The sequence below is a fragment of the Pongo pygmaeus genome, chromosome 4 (assembly GCF_028885625.2).
Source record: "Pongo pygmaeus isolate AG05252 chromosome 4, NHGRI_mPonPyg2-v2.0_pri, whole genome shotgun sequence".
Taxonomy (NCBI): domain Eukaryota; kingdom Metazoa; phylum Chordata; class Mammalia; order Primates; family Hominidae; genus Pongo; species Pongo pygmaeus.
Window position 1 is genome coordinate 37,312,937 of NC_072377.2, and position 17,455 is coordinate 37,330,391.

The following is a 17,455-nucleotide window of genomic DNA, read 5'->3' on the forward strand; positions in this document are numbered from 1 at the left end:
TTGGAATCATGTCTCTATTTCATTTACCTACTTGCCCCCATGCTCCTTAGCAAGGGACAACTCTTTTTCTGGTTTCTTTCGCAATTACCAAATTTTGGTGCTTGCTTCCAATACAACAGTAATTCAGGAGAGGGTCATGCTATACCTCTTGGCTGTTTACCTTTGTTCTGCTGTATGTCTGATGGTGTAAGTGAGGTGACACTAGGCTCCTTCACTTCTGTAATGCCTGCTCTCAAGCTTTTTCCATCCAGACAAGCTGGAGTTACTTCTGCAGGTTTAGAAAATAAATCCATAGAGGAATTGGCTGATTCTATCAAGAATATGAAAAGCATTCAAAGAGTGATTCTAAACTTCTAAATAAGGTAATCCGAAGATTAACAGAACATTTCTGTGCATGTAAACATCCAAAAATACAGTGGGTTTGTAGGAGGAGAGGTAAGACATGTGAGTAGGGATAACAATGCTATATTAAAGAACTTTTCAAATTATATTTGTTTTAAAAGTAGGAAAAAATTACCTTGACTCTTAAAATTATGTGGGGGAACAGCATTAGTAACTGAAGCTGCCATATAATGTAACTCTGCAGACGATGGAACTGCTAGATGATCACTTTGCTGTTTGATAACATTATCATTTGAAGGCTCTTCTCTCACAGGTAATTCCTGTAGAAGATCATCTGCTTCAATGTCGATCACATTTATATAAGTATGTCCAACCTGAGCCAAAACACATAAAACCAAAGAGGGTTACACTCTTTTTGCTCTATATAGCCACTCTGCCAAAATTTAAAAAAAAAAAGGCTTAATTCTTCATTGTTATTAAAAACAAGGAAAGAAGGGCCTGAATGTGCCTAACTTAGGAAAAGGAGCAGGAAGTATGTATTATTGGTCTTAGTTTGCAATATTTTTGGCATAATGCTTAAATTAATTTTTGAACCTTTACTACAAAGCTACATAGATGAGATTTTTAGCCTCATTTCATCTACACAATTGAATAATGTCTAGATGACCATAATACATTTTAGCGCAAAGGTATTATTAAAACTTCTGAATAAAACACAAACCAAGTTTGTTACCGTATGAGGTGTTGAGGGTGACAAAGGTTTCTCTGACATTTCAGTGGAAAGCTTCAGATTTAGATAGACATCTGGGACCAAGAGCTGAGGCGCAGTCAAAGGCTCATGTTCTGAAAATTAAAAAAGAAATAATCAGGAACATTTTTAAAAAGGCTGTAAACTGCTCCAAATCACCAGCTTTGTATAACCAAGTTAGCAACAAATAACATAAATTGTACTTCTTGAAATCTAAGTAGAAGTGACATGGGTATAAATAATTAAAGCAAATTCTATTCTAAGGGCAATTTAGAGTAATTCATAATTGAATGCAAGCTGACTATTGTTTTTCTCATATGAATGATTCACAAGAACAATAAAGTAACTGAATTACATCAAGAAAATTCTAAAATTTCCTATTTCCATATCAGATATATTAAGTCATGTTTGTCTACTTTAGGGAAGTTTCAACAAAACCAGATTTTAGAAGATTAACCTATAACTAATTTTTTTTTACTTGAACCCTTTCTTGTTATTTGCTTATTTTTATTGACAGCTTTACTGAAACATAATTCACATTTTTTTTTTTTTTTTGAGACGGAATCTCGCTCTGTCGCCCAGGCTGGAGTGCAGTAACATGATCTAAGCTCATTGCAACCTCCACCTCCTGGGTTCATTCTCCTGCCTCAGCCTCCAGAGTAGCTGGGACTACAGGCGCCCGCCACCACACCTGGCTAATTTTTTTGTATTTTTAGTAGAGACAGGATTTCACAATGTTAGGCAGGATGGTCTTGATCTCCTGACCTCGTGATCGGTCCGCCTCAGCCTCCCAAAGTGCTGGGATTACAGGCGTGGGCCACCGCGCCCAGCTAATTCACATTCTTTAAAAGGTTTTCAGTGGTATATAGTATATTCACAGAGCCTATAATTAAATTTTACCACTTAAGGTGTTTTAACATCTAAATTTCACAAATGTTAACTGCTTCTTATTTAACAGTAAAATAAACAGGCCTGTCACAGCAGATCAGCAGACAGTTTAACTCTGTGCCTTTTGTTCTAGGCCTCTAGCCTTATCTTCTAGCATTGTATTTTCAATAAAGTACTATTTTCAAATGTATCTCATATTGAGTACTTGTTACCAAAGCTTGAATTTAAACCACTTAAAACTAGAAAAAAAAGGAAAATAAAAATACTGAAATCATTCTCTCTCTCTTAATTGATTGGTTTAACTGCTTTTTTATGGGGGATGGTGACTAGCTTTGGCATCATGCAGATATATCTTTAATAAGTCATACTGTTCTTAGGAAAAAAAAATAAATCACACATGATGTGCAAGAAATTATTTGCTGCTTGGTACCACATTCAGAAACAACTTCTTGAGAAGTGGCTTCCTTATCTTATAGTACATTAAAAATGTAAGACAAAAAGAGAAAACAAAAAAATTTCACAAACACAAGAAAAAATTAAAATATATGAATACAGATAATTAGATATTACGCATAAAAGGTAATAGGTAGAAACAAAGAGTGACAGCTTAACAATGTAATTTTAAATAATTAATGTAATTTCAAATTTTATTATTATTTGTATCTTGGGCCTTCACCTAGATGAATAGCAGACTCAGGAAATAGCTGCCAACTTCGATAAACTACTTAGCAACAAAAGCAATGTACCTCCAAGCCTTTCTCAAAGACATGCTTAGATAATGAACATTTAAGAATGTTTCTCAGTTCCGATGTGGTGGTTCAAGCCTGTAATCCCAGCACTTTGGGAGGCCAAGGAGGGCAAATCACTTGAGGTCAGCAGTTTGAGACCAGCCTGGCCAACATGGTGAAACCCTGTCTGCACTAAAAATACAAAAATTAGCCAGGCGCGGTGGAGATCACCTGTCAGGAGACCTTGGCTATTTGGGAGGCTGAGGTAGGAGAATTGCTTGAACCTGGCAGGCGGAGGCAATCTTGAGCCAAGATTGCACCACTGCACTCCAGCCTCCAGCCTGAAACAGAGCAAGACTCCATCTCAAAAAAAAAAAAAAAAAAAAGTTTCTCAAATGCAGACTCATCATTTATATCAAAACCATTTTACATGTGCTCAACTTCATTCAGAAAGAAATACAAATTAAAATAATGACTTTTTTATTTTATTTATTTATTTATTTTTTTGAGACAGAGTCTTGCTCTGTTGCCCAGGCTGGAGTGCAGTGGTGCAATCTCGGCTCACTGCAAGCTCCGCCTCCCAGGTTCATGCCATTCTCCTGCCTCAGCCTCCTGAGTAGATGGGACTACAGGCGCCTGCCACCGCACCTGGCTAATTTTTTGTATTTTTAGTAGAGACAGGGTTTCACCGTGTTAGCCAGGATGGTCTCGATCTCCTGACCTAGTGATCCGCCCGCCTTTGCCTCCCAAAGTGCTGGGAGTGAGCCACCATGCCCGGCCTATAATCACTTTTTTTGACCTATCAGATTGTCAAAGTTAAAAAGGTTAGCTAAGTCATAGTAATAACCAAAAAAGTCTCTTATGCAGGAAGATACTCACTGAAGCATAATTTGTAGGAGAAAAAACTGGAAACTGTCTAATGTATAGCTGGAAGAAGGAATATGCTTATGAAGTACTTTTTTGATGACACAGAGACATGTTTGCCATACATATAAATCAAAGTGAAATGAACAGGATACAAAATACAGGTATCCCTTGTGATGCAAATCTAATCCACTCCTGCAAATGTGCTGGATAGTGAATTTTCTGATTCCAGGAGACTTTATGACAGTATTTGAAATGGAAATAAAAAGGTGTCCTAGCCCATCTAATTTTCCCAAACATCATTAAACAACTCTTAAATACTTAAATAACAACCCATCAAGGATTACTACATATAAAGCATTTTAAACATCACTTTTTGATTAATATTCATTTAATTCATTAGTTAGCATTCAATATGCAATAATAACTGAACACATTAGAGATGAATTGCCGTCAACATTGTAGCAAACGTACTATGATGCAAATAACAAAATAAATAATATGTTAAAGATACACTCTAATTTAAGAGCATCCTAAGGTACTTGGAAAAAAACAACACTGGGACCCAGGAGGATTAAACTACACTCTCATGGAAAAACTAGAGAAGATAGCCATAATATCTGGACAATGAGAGTTTATATAGTAAGGGAGGACACCTATGCTATATACTGTATCTAACAATGTAAAATGCACAAAAGACTGAAAGAAAAAACAATATCAAACCGTTATTGCTAAGTGGTGTGATTATGGTTAATTTTCATCTTCTTCATAGATTGCTAAATCACCCAAACATTCTACAATGATTACATTTTTAAAACATAAGATAAAGTTAGAGAGGCTAAAAAGCATGCACAAGGTTCTGTACGTGGGTAAAAGAAACTGTTTACTAAAAATCATTAAAAAGAATTACTATGATACAATGGGTAGAGCACTATTCAAGATGTATTCATAATGATAAATAATATTAAAGAGGAAATTTGTCAGGAAACATTCCAAATAATAGGTCCTCCAACACTTATTTCCTCTACTCCTGGACACAGTTACATACCCCTCCCTCACCGAACCCAGTCCAGTCCTTCCTAGCTCACCTTCACTAGCCACAATCCCAGGCCTCCCAACCTTGGGCATGCAATTCCAGTGAAGGTAATCAATAACATAGAGAATCCAAATTCAAAGCATTATTTTTACTGACTTAGGATGTAGTCTATGGCAATTTTGAAGAAAACTCTCTATTATGTTTTACTTAAGTTATAAATTTTATTTCTACAGTATATGCCAAGATTGGAGAGAAAAATCCAGGCAGAGTAAATAATATCACATAATTTAAAATTCCCTTTAAGTCACCGCCTTAAAGGAAAAGTCTGGATAACTTAATTGTATCAAATTATATGAATTTTTTTAAAAAGAAAAAAAGCATTTACCTGAGTCTGTATTTGTACTTGCATCTTGACTTCCTACAGCTTTCTTTTTTACAGAGGCCATGAAATGCAATCCAGCTGAAGTATTATCATCTTGTAGCATTTCTTAAATATAACAAAACATTGGAAGTAATCACTGAGAAGCTAACATATTACCAGGAGCCCAGCAGCACAGTACCTAACTCAATGGAAGTAAAATATGGGGTGTCAGGATGTTATTAAATTTCTTTTTTTTGAGATGGAGTCTGGCTCTGCTGCCCAGGCTGGAGTGCAGTGGCGCAATCTCGGCTCACTGCAACCTCCGCCTCCCGGGTTCAAGTGATTCTCCTGCCTCAGGCTCCTGAGTAGCTGGGATTACAGGTGCCTGCCACCATGCCTGGCTAGTTTTTGTATTTTTAGTAGAGACGGGGTTTCACCACGTTGGCCAGGCTGGTCTCAAACTCCAGACCTCAAGTGATCCACCCGCCTCAGCCTCCCAAAGTGCTGGGATTACAGGCGTGGGCCACCGCGTCCAGCCTAAAATGGGCTTTCTGAATGACGTGTTATGTAAGTTGAATCTCAAAGACATGGTAGAATAAAAACCAAAACTGTTGAGGACTCTGCATGTCCAGCTTAGAAACCTAGATATTCTTCTGGCTAATGAAGATCCAGAAGAAGCTCTTAAGCAGAGAAATGATATGGTCAGATTCACATTCTAGGAAAACAATCTAGTCAGTGTGTGGAAAATAGGTTTGAGTGGATATACCTAGTAATGGCGAGGGATGGGGAAACAGGTTAAATTTAAGAATCACAAAGGAAGCAAAATAGGTAAGAATTGGTTACTGAATGGATAAGAGGGAAGACAGAATTCAGAATCATGTGTTTCTGGCTTAGGCTGATATCAACACAAATGGAGAAAGAGAATATAGGAGGAAAAAAAACAGTTGGGGCAGAGTAGAAATAATGAATTCAGAATTCACATGGTGTACCTGAGGTAATTTCTACACAAGTGGAAAAACTCAAGAGGAAAGAGAATCAAAATCCAAAGTCTACTGTGAGAGTTTGGATTTACATGTGGATTTCTCTGGGAGATCTCCCAGGAAGACTAGGTAGAATAAGAAAGTATTAATTATAGAGCATTGTGGTATAATGAAAAATATATATTTGGTCTACAAAGACCCAGTTTCTTGCACACAGGTCCTCAGAATCTTGGGATTTCCTGATAGGAGTGTCTGTTACTTCTAACGAGCCCTTTTTGATCATACCTAAGTTTATGCTAGAGGTGTCTCTTTGCAAGCCCCTAGATAGCTTCAGCATAGGGCCTAGTCACCAGAGGAACCAACCACATGATGAGAGGGTTAGAACTATCAGCTCCCAATTCACCCATCCTACTGCCACTTCTGGGAAAGAGAAGGGGCTGGAGATTGAGCTCAATCACAATGGCCAGTGATTTAATCAATTATACCTATGTACTGAAAAGTCAATAAAAATTCTGAAGCAAACAGGTTAAGGGAGATTCCAGGTTGGTGAATACATGGATGTACTAGGAGAGTGGCCATCCCAGAGAGGGCATGGAAGCCCTGTGCTGCCCACCCCCACCACTGCCTTGCCCTGTGCATCTCTTCCATTTGGCTGTTCCTGAGTTGTATCCTTTATAATAAAATTGTAATCATAAGTAAAGTGTTTTCCCAATTTTTGTGGGTTTTCTAGTCAATTATCAACCCTGAGTTGAGGGGGGTGGAGTATAGGAATCCTTGAATTTGTAGTCAGCTGGGCAGAAATGTAGGTAGCCTCATTTTCATATTGTACATATTTCTAGAAAGCTAATTTTAACTCTAAACTTAGACATTACATTAATCATACACATACATACCAAAAGGAATGTCGAAGTCATCCAAAGGATGGGAACCACAATGTTCTTGTTGTTCCTAAATGAATTCCCACAGGATTAATCTATGATTAACTCAAAGATGTGTATTATTTTCAGAAAAAAAAATCAATAGCTATGAAGACTGAATTCTCAGGTATAGGTTCAACTTCCATCATTCTAGACATAATTATTCTATCAAATTATTTACTCTATCAAAGTAACTCTACAAATGAGTTCAGAAAATTCATAAGCCAAACCATAAAAAAGAGCATTACCAATTTAATGTAAAGTTCCTAGGTTACCATGTGCAACTCTCTTCTACAGAGTAGCTTTGATAATACTCAAATAGTACACGATCCTGTCAAAAATCTTTCATGGACTCAACAAACATCTGTACTAAGTGCCTCTAGACATGCTCTTGAGAACTGACTGAAAAAGCATGCCTTTTAAAAATCAATGTAAACAAAACTATTAATATGTTTCTGTTTATTTAATCTGTTGTTGCAAAAATAGTTAGACAGTCACCAAATATAGAAGGTATATTTTAAAAGACCTGACTTAAAGCTGGGCATGATGGCTCACACCTATAATCCAAGTGTTTTAGGAGGCTGAGGTGGAAGGATCACTTGAGGTCAGGAGTTGGAGATCAGCCTGGGCAACACAGCAAGGTCCCACCTCTCAAAAAATATTTTTTAATTAGCTGGGCATGGTGGCACACACCTGTAGTCCTAGCTATTTGGGAGGCTGAAGCAGGAGGATTGCCCGAGCCCAGGAGGTGGAGGCTTCAGTGAGCTATATTTGTGCCACTGCACTACAGCTTGCGCAACAGAGCAAGGCCCTATCTCTAAAAAATAATAATAAATTTAAATTTAAAAAAAAGATCTGACTTAAAATAGAGGTTACACAACAAACCTGTTTGGGAAATCCTAGAGGAATCTCAGAGAAGGGTGAAACTGTATTAGGAGAAGCCCAGATGACATAACATATACATTAAGATGTCATAGAAATAAGCAAAGGGTGATTTCAAATATAAAAAAGCCACACAGGCAGATGCTCTAAACTGCAGTTTTTGATGTACATCAAAACTGTTCACATCAAGTTGCTTTTTACATTCAGAACTCTATGTCTACTGCTCTGTGGAGGGAGGCAGCAGGGACTGATATACTGAATGATATAAAGATCCTCCTAGTCACAATCAGAAGCTCCCAGCAATCAGACTAGATAAACCACAAACTCAGTGTACATGCAAACCAGGGAAGAATCTATAGCAGTTTTTCTATACCTTGGGTTTCTTAATGATTTCTGAATCATCATTATTAATTATGGAATTCTCTGGTTGAAAAGTCACATTTGGTTTTCTCCTTAGTTTCTCACATCTTTTTTCTTGCAGCTCTTTCTCAGCTCTTCTTCTTTGCCTGTTAAACATAATAGCATAAAACATACTTTTACAACTATAGCAACATTTGCTTTTCGTTTATCATGCTATATAGGGATACAGTTGACAAAATTATGTTCATAAATTATTTTCAATAGCATTTAATTAAATTAGCAAGATATTCTGCAAATACAAGCAAATATAAGCAAAACACCAAATGTGAAATTTATTTCTAGAACCTCTACTACTGAACTGACTATTCTATGTTAGTCACTGGAATCTAAGGACAGGGTTACACATCTTAGGTAATTATTAAACTCTCTTTTCTGTGGATTTGAAGCTGGTGCCAGAAACCCTATCAGATACCTCCATTTGTTTATTAGAAGACATTAAGCACACTTAGTCACCTCAGCAAAATCACAGCAAAGAGGAAAGAGGTCTCAAAATGCTAAAGGGAAGACTTAATTTGAAGAGGGAATAGATGGAAACAGAAAATTTCTGGAAAGAGAGCACTAGTAACAGATTTTACAGTCTGATAAATGTGAAATTTTAAAAGTATTTTCTAGACTTAGTAATAATCTACCAATCAATATATGTGGTAAAACACTACAGTAAGTGCTCTTCACTAGAAGTCACAGCCTTGCTTTTCACATACACATTTCTTAGTGCCCTGAAACAATTTATATCACCTACCCTCCTGCTTACTGTAAGAGTCTAAAGAATATGGTAAGATGATTGGTTCAAAGTATTGGATGATACAGTAGTCCCCGCTTACCCATGGTTTCACTTTCCAAGGTTTCAGTTATCAGAGTTCAACCATGGTTCGAAAATAGATGAGTTCAGTGCAGTAAGATATTTTGAGAGACAGAGAGAAAGAGATCACATTCATATAACTTGTATTACAATATAGTTATAATCGTTACATTTTATTACTAGTTATTGTGCATTGCTTACTGTGCCTAATCTATAACTGAAACTTTATCATTGGCATGTATGTATAGAAAAAAACAAAATATATAATAGGGTTCTGCACTATCTGCAGTTTCACGTATCCGCTGAAGGTCTTGGCATGTATTCCTGGGGATAAGGGAGGACTACTGCATATGGGATTTTGTACCAAATATTTGAGCAGCAAATGACTGTTCATCCTATTACAGACACTGTAAAAGAATCCTCCAGTCTATGAATGGTAGGAAATAATTCCTTAATAAAACGGGAAAAAATTATAGTATTTGTCTCACAAAATAGGAATTTTTCTCACATAAAATGTTTTCAGATGCATGACACTTGAAAAGAAAACTGAATGTGCAATTGTGTATAGCCTAGGAGACTGAACCAGATTACTGTGTGATTATAAATAATGAACTTGCTGATATATGATATTATCAAATAAAATTTCACTTAAGTCTTGCCTTTTTTTACTGTCCTTTCCTTGTCTTACTTCAGGTGGTTCTATTTTGACCTTTAGAAGTTGAAGGTGTCCAGCATCACCTTGTTCAAATAAATTATGTGTTAGTTTCTGTTGGCTTTGTTTAAACGCAATGAGGTTTTCAAGTGGGATAAGTTGTGTTTTTTTGCACTACAAGAAAGAAACAAAGCATAAGAATGACAAATTGCAAACTCAATTATGTAATATTTCAACAAAAGACTGAGGAAAAACACATTTGTTTAAATTAAACTGTGCAACAGTTAGAACAAATCAAATATAACAAATTGTTTTAAACTGGCAATATGAGTATACATACCTTAGAGAAAAAGTGATTTAAAGTGCTGAAAGTTTCAAATGGGTCATCCTATTTCAGAAATTAAGCTAGAAGTTCTCACCTTCCTAATTTCATTCCCTTATTAAAAAGCTTTCCTCTGGCCAGGCGCAGTGGCTCACGCCTGTAATCCCAGCACTTTGGGAGGTCGAGGCAGGCTGATCACAAGGTCAGGAGTTTGAGACCAGCCTGGCCAACATAGTGAAACCCCGTCTCTACTAAAGATACAAAAAATTAGCCAGGCATGGTGGTGCGTGCCTGTAATCCCAGCTACTTGGGAGGCTGAGGCAGGAGATTCACTTGAATCTGGGAGTCAGAGGTTGCAGTGAGCTGAGATTGCGCCATTACACTCCAGCCTGGTGACAGGGCGAGGCTCCGTCTCATATATAAAAAAAAAAAAACAACAAACTTTCCTCTTATAAATGAAATTATATAATGTCCAGCATTTAACTTAAAATTGTTTGGAACAGGGAAGATGCAGAGGCACGAAAACCACAGATGGAAAAGACCAGCAATATGCTGAAAATCCCTGAAGCCTTGGGAATTGGGTGATAAAAACTTGGGGTTCCTCTTCGGCTCGTTATATGTTCAGAAGAAAAGGAAGCATGGTAAGTATTTTTTCTAAGGAATAACCATTTCCTTTCCCAGTACCATCTTCAAATCATAAAAGTACACCAGAGAATGCATTACTCAATTACCTCCCTAAGATAGTACTGCTCTCCTCAAAACTAGAGCCTAAACCATTTTAATTTCATAAATCAAAAGTTATACCTTTAAAGAGGACTTGGTGGGTTTATAAAACTACCATTTTAATATATGTCCTACTAATCACAGATCTGGGTCTATTTAACAAATTTAACCTGTCAAAGATTTGAAGATCATACAATAATTGCTAGGAACCTCAAACAATATGTGTGCTCACTTGCTCTCCTCTCTACACACACATAAACAAGAGCATCTGGTAATTTTTTTGCTTTTTTTTTTGAGTGTTTAAATCTTACACAGAGTACCTGGTAATTTTACTTCTTATTTCTTCCCAGAGCAGCAGAAATATCTACGAAAGAGTCCAGTAAATTCCAGTATTGATAGAAAGACCTAAAACCTTTAAAACACCCAATTTTTTTTAATAGAGACAGCTTCTCCTTACGTTACCCAGGCTAGTCTCAAACTCCTGGGGATCAAGGGATCCTCCCATCTTGGCCTCCCAAAGTATTGGGATTACAGGCATGAGCCACCATGCCCAGCTACAATCATTATTTTAAACCTAATTTTTATATGCTATTTTCTATAACAAGCATTTTTTTATGTACAAGAGCTTTTCATTGACCATACAGTACTTATGGTATGAAAAAAATAGTGCAGGACACTGCTTTTGCATTACCATACAAAAATTCATTACCATATTTTCTGGGGACAAATGTGAATGAAGTAATGACAATCTTGGGTATTTTCTTTCTTCTGCTATAGGTTGGATAGGTGTTGAGGGAACTGTAATAGATGCTTTTGAGGTTGATGGAAACATACTAGGAGGTTTAAGTGGCAGGTATAGTAATGGAAGTCCAAAGGAATGGTGAGGAGATATCTCAAGGGTCCCTGGCTTAACATCAAATAGTTTTTCTGGTTTTATAAACACTGAAGAGTCCTGTTGAGGTGTCAAATTTTCTTGTCCAACATATTGATCCAAGTTCACGTGCTTAGGAATTTCTGTAATTACAGTTTCTGCCCATGTCTTGTGCTCAACTTCTTTTTTTCTGGCTTCAGTATTATACTGGCTTACATTCAAATGGGATGCTGGAGTAGTTTGTGCTGCTCTCTGTGGCAGAGCAGGTTGGAAGGAGTCAGATAATCCCCAAGCCTCTCTTGGTTGTGGCAGAGGCCTGAAGGGAACTTGTGGAATACTTCCTGTATATAAGAAACGGGGCTGGAATTCCTGTTTAGACTTAAATTGAAGCAAAGGAAAGCCATCACCAGCACTAAATGTTTTTGCATGTGGGATAAGTCTAGGTGCCTTCTGAACAACAGAAGGTGTGGACAAAAGGTAGAGGTGAGTATTTCCAGCAGGAGCTGGATAAAACGAAGTGGACGGTAAGTTTTGAGATGATGGAATTGGTCCTCTTTTCTGGGGCTGGCCATTTAATTGACATAAAGGAATACTCCCATGTGGAACATTCTGGAAGAGAAAAAAGATATTATGTAAGTTTAGAATATATTAGAAATTCCTTACTTTGTAAATGGCATTCAGTATGTTTTGCAGTGGGTAGAATGTAGTAACTGCTAAAAAAAAAAAAATTATTTATTCAACAAAAAACACGATGACTATTGAACTACTCAGGACATTATTATTATTATTTTTTTTTTTTTTCTGAGACAGAGTCTCGCTCTGTCACCCAGGCTGGAGTGTAGTGACATGATCTCAGCTCACTGCAACCTCCGCCTCCTGAGTTCAAGCGATTCTCCTGCCTCAGCCTCCTGAGTAGCTGATTACAGGCATGCGCCACCACACCCGGCTAATTTTGTATTTTTAGTAGAGATGGGGTTTCACAATGTTGGCCAGGCTGGTCTCGAATTCCCAACCTCAGGTGCAGCCTGCCAAAGTGCTGGGATTACAGACATGAGCCACCGCGCCCAGCCATTAATGGTATTTTTACATACATTACCTGTATGTTTCCAGTACTATTTTGACCAGATGGGATAGTTCCTTCATGGCAGTGTGGGCTGTTCTTGCGAGGCTCTCTGGTGTTCTCTCCCACTGACTGTGGTTTAATAAAAAATCTCTCCTTAAGATTTTTGTTGCTGTCTTCAACATCACCACATCCTCTTAGGTTTGATTCTTGGCTTTCCCCTAAATGCACAGACTGAGACTGCTGTACAAGTTGTTGTATATCTGGGAGATTAGCAAAGGATGATCCTACTATTTGCATTAGGCTCATGAAGTTGATCTGTTGCAGCTTGAATAAAACAAAAATTGAAGCGATATCTTAAAATATAACAAAAAGAATCTAAGGAATCAACAATAATCATCTGAGTATTCTACAATAGTCACACGTTTGTCTTAGTATCTATGAGAATCATGAATGCTGAGCAGGAGGCATAGTCAGGGAAATTTTTTTTTTAAAGGGAGAGGAAAAAAATGATAACTTCCTGTCAACCGGGCACATGAATACTCACTTGCGAATGAAACTTGGAACTATTTGTAAGCAGTTTACAGTATTCAGTTTCCATAAACATCCCAGGGATCAAAGGAGTGGGATAAAGACAGATTCCCAGAATAGGCCAGGCACAGTGGCTCACGCCTGTAATCCCAGCACTTTGGGAGGCCGAGGCGGGTGGATCATGAGGTGAAGAGATTGAGACCATCCTGGCCAACGTGATGAAACCCCATCTGTACTAAAAATACAAAAATTGGCTGGGCGTGGTGGCACGCGCCTGTAGTCCCAACTACTTGGGAAGCTGAGGCAGGAGAATCGCTTGAAACAGGGAGGCGGAGGTTACACTGAGCCGAGATCGTGCCACTGCACTCCAGCCTGGTGACAGAGTAAGACTGTCTACACACACAAAAAAAAGACAGATTCCCAGAATAAGTGTATTTTGAACAGTTTTCAGCAATGAGCAGAAAGCAGTACACAGGTGAAGAGCAAGGAATTCCCTTGGAAACACTGACTAGGTGAAAGTAAAGTAAGACACCAGTTGTCCTCAAACTTTGCAGCACATTACAATCACCTGAGAAGTATTTATAAGTCCCAATGACCAGGTCACTCCCTATCAATAATCGCAATGTCTGGGGATAGGAACCAGCATCTGTATTCATTAAGATGACCAGGTTATTTCAATGTCCAGAAAAGCTTGGGAAGCACTAGCATAGACGTTGGCTTAGCTGGAACAGGAGATTTACAGCAGGGATAATGAAAAGATAGGCTAGTACAGAATTTCTCAAACTTCGGCATGCATCAGAATTACCTGGAGGACTTGAACCACTCTGCTGATCCCTATCCCAAGTTTCTGATTCAACAGGTCTAGCATAGGGGCCTGAGAATTTGTATTTCCAAGGTCTAAGTGATGCTGATACTACTTGTCCAGGCATCATACTTTGAGAACCACTAGACTTGTGAAAGTATGGTAGGAAAGGAGGGAAGGTAAAGACTTCAAAGTGAAGTTTTTGAAGGCCAACAGAAGAATTTGCATTTGATAGAACAAACCAATAGGGAAACAGTGCAGGTTTTTAAAAATGTAGTTTTCTTTTAATTATAAAGTAAATACACACAGGAAAAAACAGAAATTTTAAAAATAAAATAAATATCACTCATAATCCTACCCTCAAAACTAATGAGCACTGACATTTTAGTATATTTCCTTTCTCTCGCTTTCTCTCGCTCTCTCTATCTATCTATCTATTCTATCTAAAAGACAAGGTCTCACCCTGGTACCCAGGCTGGAGTGCAGTGGACTGATCATAGCCCACTGTAACCTCAAATTCCTGGGCTCAAAGCATCCTCCCACCTCAGCCTACCGAGTAGCTGAGACTACAGGCATGTGCTACCATGCCTGGATAATGGTTTGCTTTTTGAGTTTTTGTTTGTTTGTTTTTGTAGAGATGAGGTCTTGCTATGTTGCCCAGGCTGGTCTCAAACTCCTGGCCTCAAGCAATCCTCCCACCTCAGCCACCCAAAGCACTAGGATTACAGGTATGAGCCACCTCTTATAAAATTTAAAAATATAAAGAGCCTGGCTTCTTTCTATTTTTATTTTTATTTTTTTTTTGTTTTTTTTTTACATATTTATTATACTATACTTTTTATCATTATTTTAGCCTGTACTCAGCAACCCTGTTGCCCTTCTTAAGGATACAGATATTCCTGAGGGTATGGACGTTCCTAAGGTTATAGCTGGGCTCTGTCATTCTTATACCTTGTTCCAAGAGGCAATGCTCAAAAATGGCACAGACCACCCAATCAGAAGGGATGCTGACTATAAACAACTACAATCACATGCCACATAACGCTTTGGTCAACAATGGACCGCATGTATGACAGTGGTCTCCATATATAAGATTATCATGGAGCTGAAAAGTTCCTATCATCTAGTGACACAAAGCTGTTATAATGCTATAGTCATTGTAACATCATAGCACAACACATTACTCATGTGTTCGTGGTGATGCTGGTGTAAACAGACCTACTGGGCTGCCAGTCAACTAAAAATCTAGCTCATACAATTATGAATAACACATAGTACTTGATAATAAATGACTATGTTACTCATTTATGTATTTACCATACTATACTTTTTACCATTATTTTAGAGTGTACTCCTTCTACTTAGAAATATGTTAACTGTAAAGCAACCTCAGGCAGGTCCTTCAGGAGGTATCCCAGAAGAAGGCATTGTTATCACAGGTGTTCTCGGCTCCATGCATATTACTGCCCCTGAAAATCTTCCAGTGGGACAAGATATGGAAGTGGGAGACAGTGATATTGATCATCCTGACCCTGTGCAGGCCTAGGATAGTGTGTGTTCTTGTGTCTTGATTTTTTTTTTTTGTGACTTTATCCATATTTATTTTGGTTCTTAATGTTTCCCACCGGTCAATTGATTTAAATTGTATATTTTTTCTTTTTTTTTTATTATTATTATTATTATTATTATTATACTTTAGGCTCTATGGTACATGTGCGCAACGTGCAGGTAAGTTACATATGTATACATGTGCCATGCTGGTGCCCTGCACCCACCAACTCGTCATCTAGCATTAGGTATATCTCCCAATGCTATCCCTCCCCCCTCCCCCCACCCCACAACAGTCCCCGAAGTGTGATGTTCCCCTTCCTGTGTCCATGTGTTCTCATTGTTCAATTCCCACCAAGAGGGAATCCTCCCTAACTCATTTTATGAGGCCAGCATCATCCTGATACCAAAGCCTGGCAGAGACACAACCAAAAAAGAGAATTTTAGACCAATATCCTTGATGAACATTGATGCAAAAATCCTCAATAAAATACTGGCAAACAGAATCCAGCAGCACATCAAAAAGCTTATCCACCATGATCAAGTGGGCTTCATCCCTGGGATGCAAGGCTGGTTCAATATACGCAAATCAATAAATGTAATCCAGCATATAAACAGAACCAAAGTCAAAAACCACATGATTATCTCAATAGATGCAGAAAAGGCCTTTGACAAAATTCAACAACCCTTCATGCTAAAAACTCTCAATAAATTAGGAATTGATGGGACGTATCTCAAAATAATAAGAGCTATTTATGACAAACCCACAGCCAATATCATACTGAATGGGCAAAAACTGGAAGCATTCCCTTTGAAAACTGGCACAAGACAGGGATGCCCTCTCTCACCACTTCTATTCAACATAGTGTTGGAAGTTCTGGCCAGGGCAATTAGGCAAGAGAAGGAAATCAAGGGTATTCAATTAGGAAAAGAGGAAGTCAAATTGTCCCTGTTTGCAGATGACATGATAGTATATCTAGAAAACCCCATTGTCTCAGCCCAAAATCTCCTTAAGCTGATAAGCAACTTCAGCAAAGTCTCAGGATACAAAATCAATGTACAAAAATCACAAGCATTCTTATACATCAATAACAGACAAACAGAGAGCCAAATCATGAGTGAACTCCCATTCACAATTGCTTCAAAGAGAATAAAATACCTAGGAATCTTTCTATTTTTAAAACAAGATTGATATCATATATTATACAAATTTGTTCCTGAAATTTACTGAAGATTTTTAAACAGGTGACTAATATTATTAAAATAATACCTGAAGAAACTGTCCTAGAAATGCAAATAAAAGACAATGGAAGAATGAAACTAAGAATCTAAGGTTAGCCACTGCTATAGAAATAGCAAGTGGCTGTAACGACACACAGTATGGGCAAAAAATTCAAGAGGGCATAGTAAAACACTGGGTAAGGGTTGTGAAAGAAGGCAAAGATGACTTTTGAAGACAGTGATTCTTAAGCTTTTGTGTGCATCAGAATTATCTGGATAATGGGTTAAATATATAGGACAGTGACCAGTGAAGTCCCCAAGTAATCCATCTAACAGTTTGAGAGATGTCTCTAAAACATTAAGCTGGTAGAATAGATGATGCTACTAAACAGAAAAAGGAAAGAAGGGACTAGGGAGAATAAGAATAAAATCAGTTTCAGTAAGTTTCATGGGACAGGGGGACATGCTGAACAACTATTCTCATCAAGGCCCCTAAGTTCAAAGAGAAAATTAGTGCAGCCGGGCACGGTGGCTCACGCCTGTAATCCTAGCACTTTGGGAGGCCAAGGCAGGCAGATCACCTGAGCTCAGGAGTTCGAGACCAGCCTGGCCAACATGGTGAAACTCCATCTTTACTAAAAATATAAAAATTAGCCAGGCAAGGTGGCACATGCCTATAATCCCAGCCACTCAGGAGGCTGAGGCAGGAGACGCTTCAACCTGGGAGGCAGAGGTTGCAGTGAGCCAAGATTGCACCACT

At 38.0% G+C, this 17,455-nt stretch overlaps 1 protein-coding gene across 17 annotated transcripts in view; it reads right to left on the minus strand.

Moving 5' to 3' along the window:
- The window catches only part of CPLANE1 (ciliogenesis and planar polarity effector complex subunit 1), a 150,025-nt gene that overhangs the window by 52,534 nt on the left and 80,036 nt on the right, over window positions 1-17,455 (minus strand). For 9 of the 17 annotated variants that reach the window (XM_054487076.2, XM_054487077.2, XM_054487078.2 and 6 more), the window contains 9 exons: window positions 12,630-12,920; window positions 11,372-12,142; window positions 9,625-9,791; window positions 8,120-8,252; window positions 6,841-6,895; window positions 4,992-5,093; window positions 1,076-1,185; window positions 518-716; window positions 161-310 (listed from right to left, as the gene is read on the minus strand). In XM_054487076.2, coding sequence (XP_054343051.1) covers window positions 161-310; window positions 518-716; window positions 1,076-1,185; window positions 4,992-5,093; window positions 6,841-6,895; window positions 8,120-8,252; window positions 9,625-9,791; window positions 11,372-12,142; window positions 12,630-12,920 — 1,978 coding nt within the window. The remainder of the gene's footprint in view (window positions 1-160; window positions 311-517; window positions 717-1,075; window positions 1,186-4,991; window positions 5,094-6,840; window positions 6,896-8,119; window positions 8,253-9,624; window positions 9,792-11,371; window positions 12,143-12,629; window positions 12,921-17,455) is intronic. The other 8 variants (XM_054487081.2, XM_063664736.1, XM_054487082.2 and 5 more) reach the window with 2 other exon arrangements.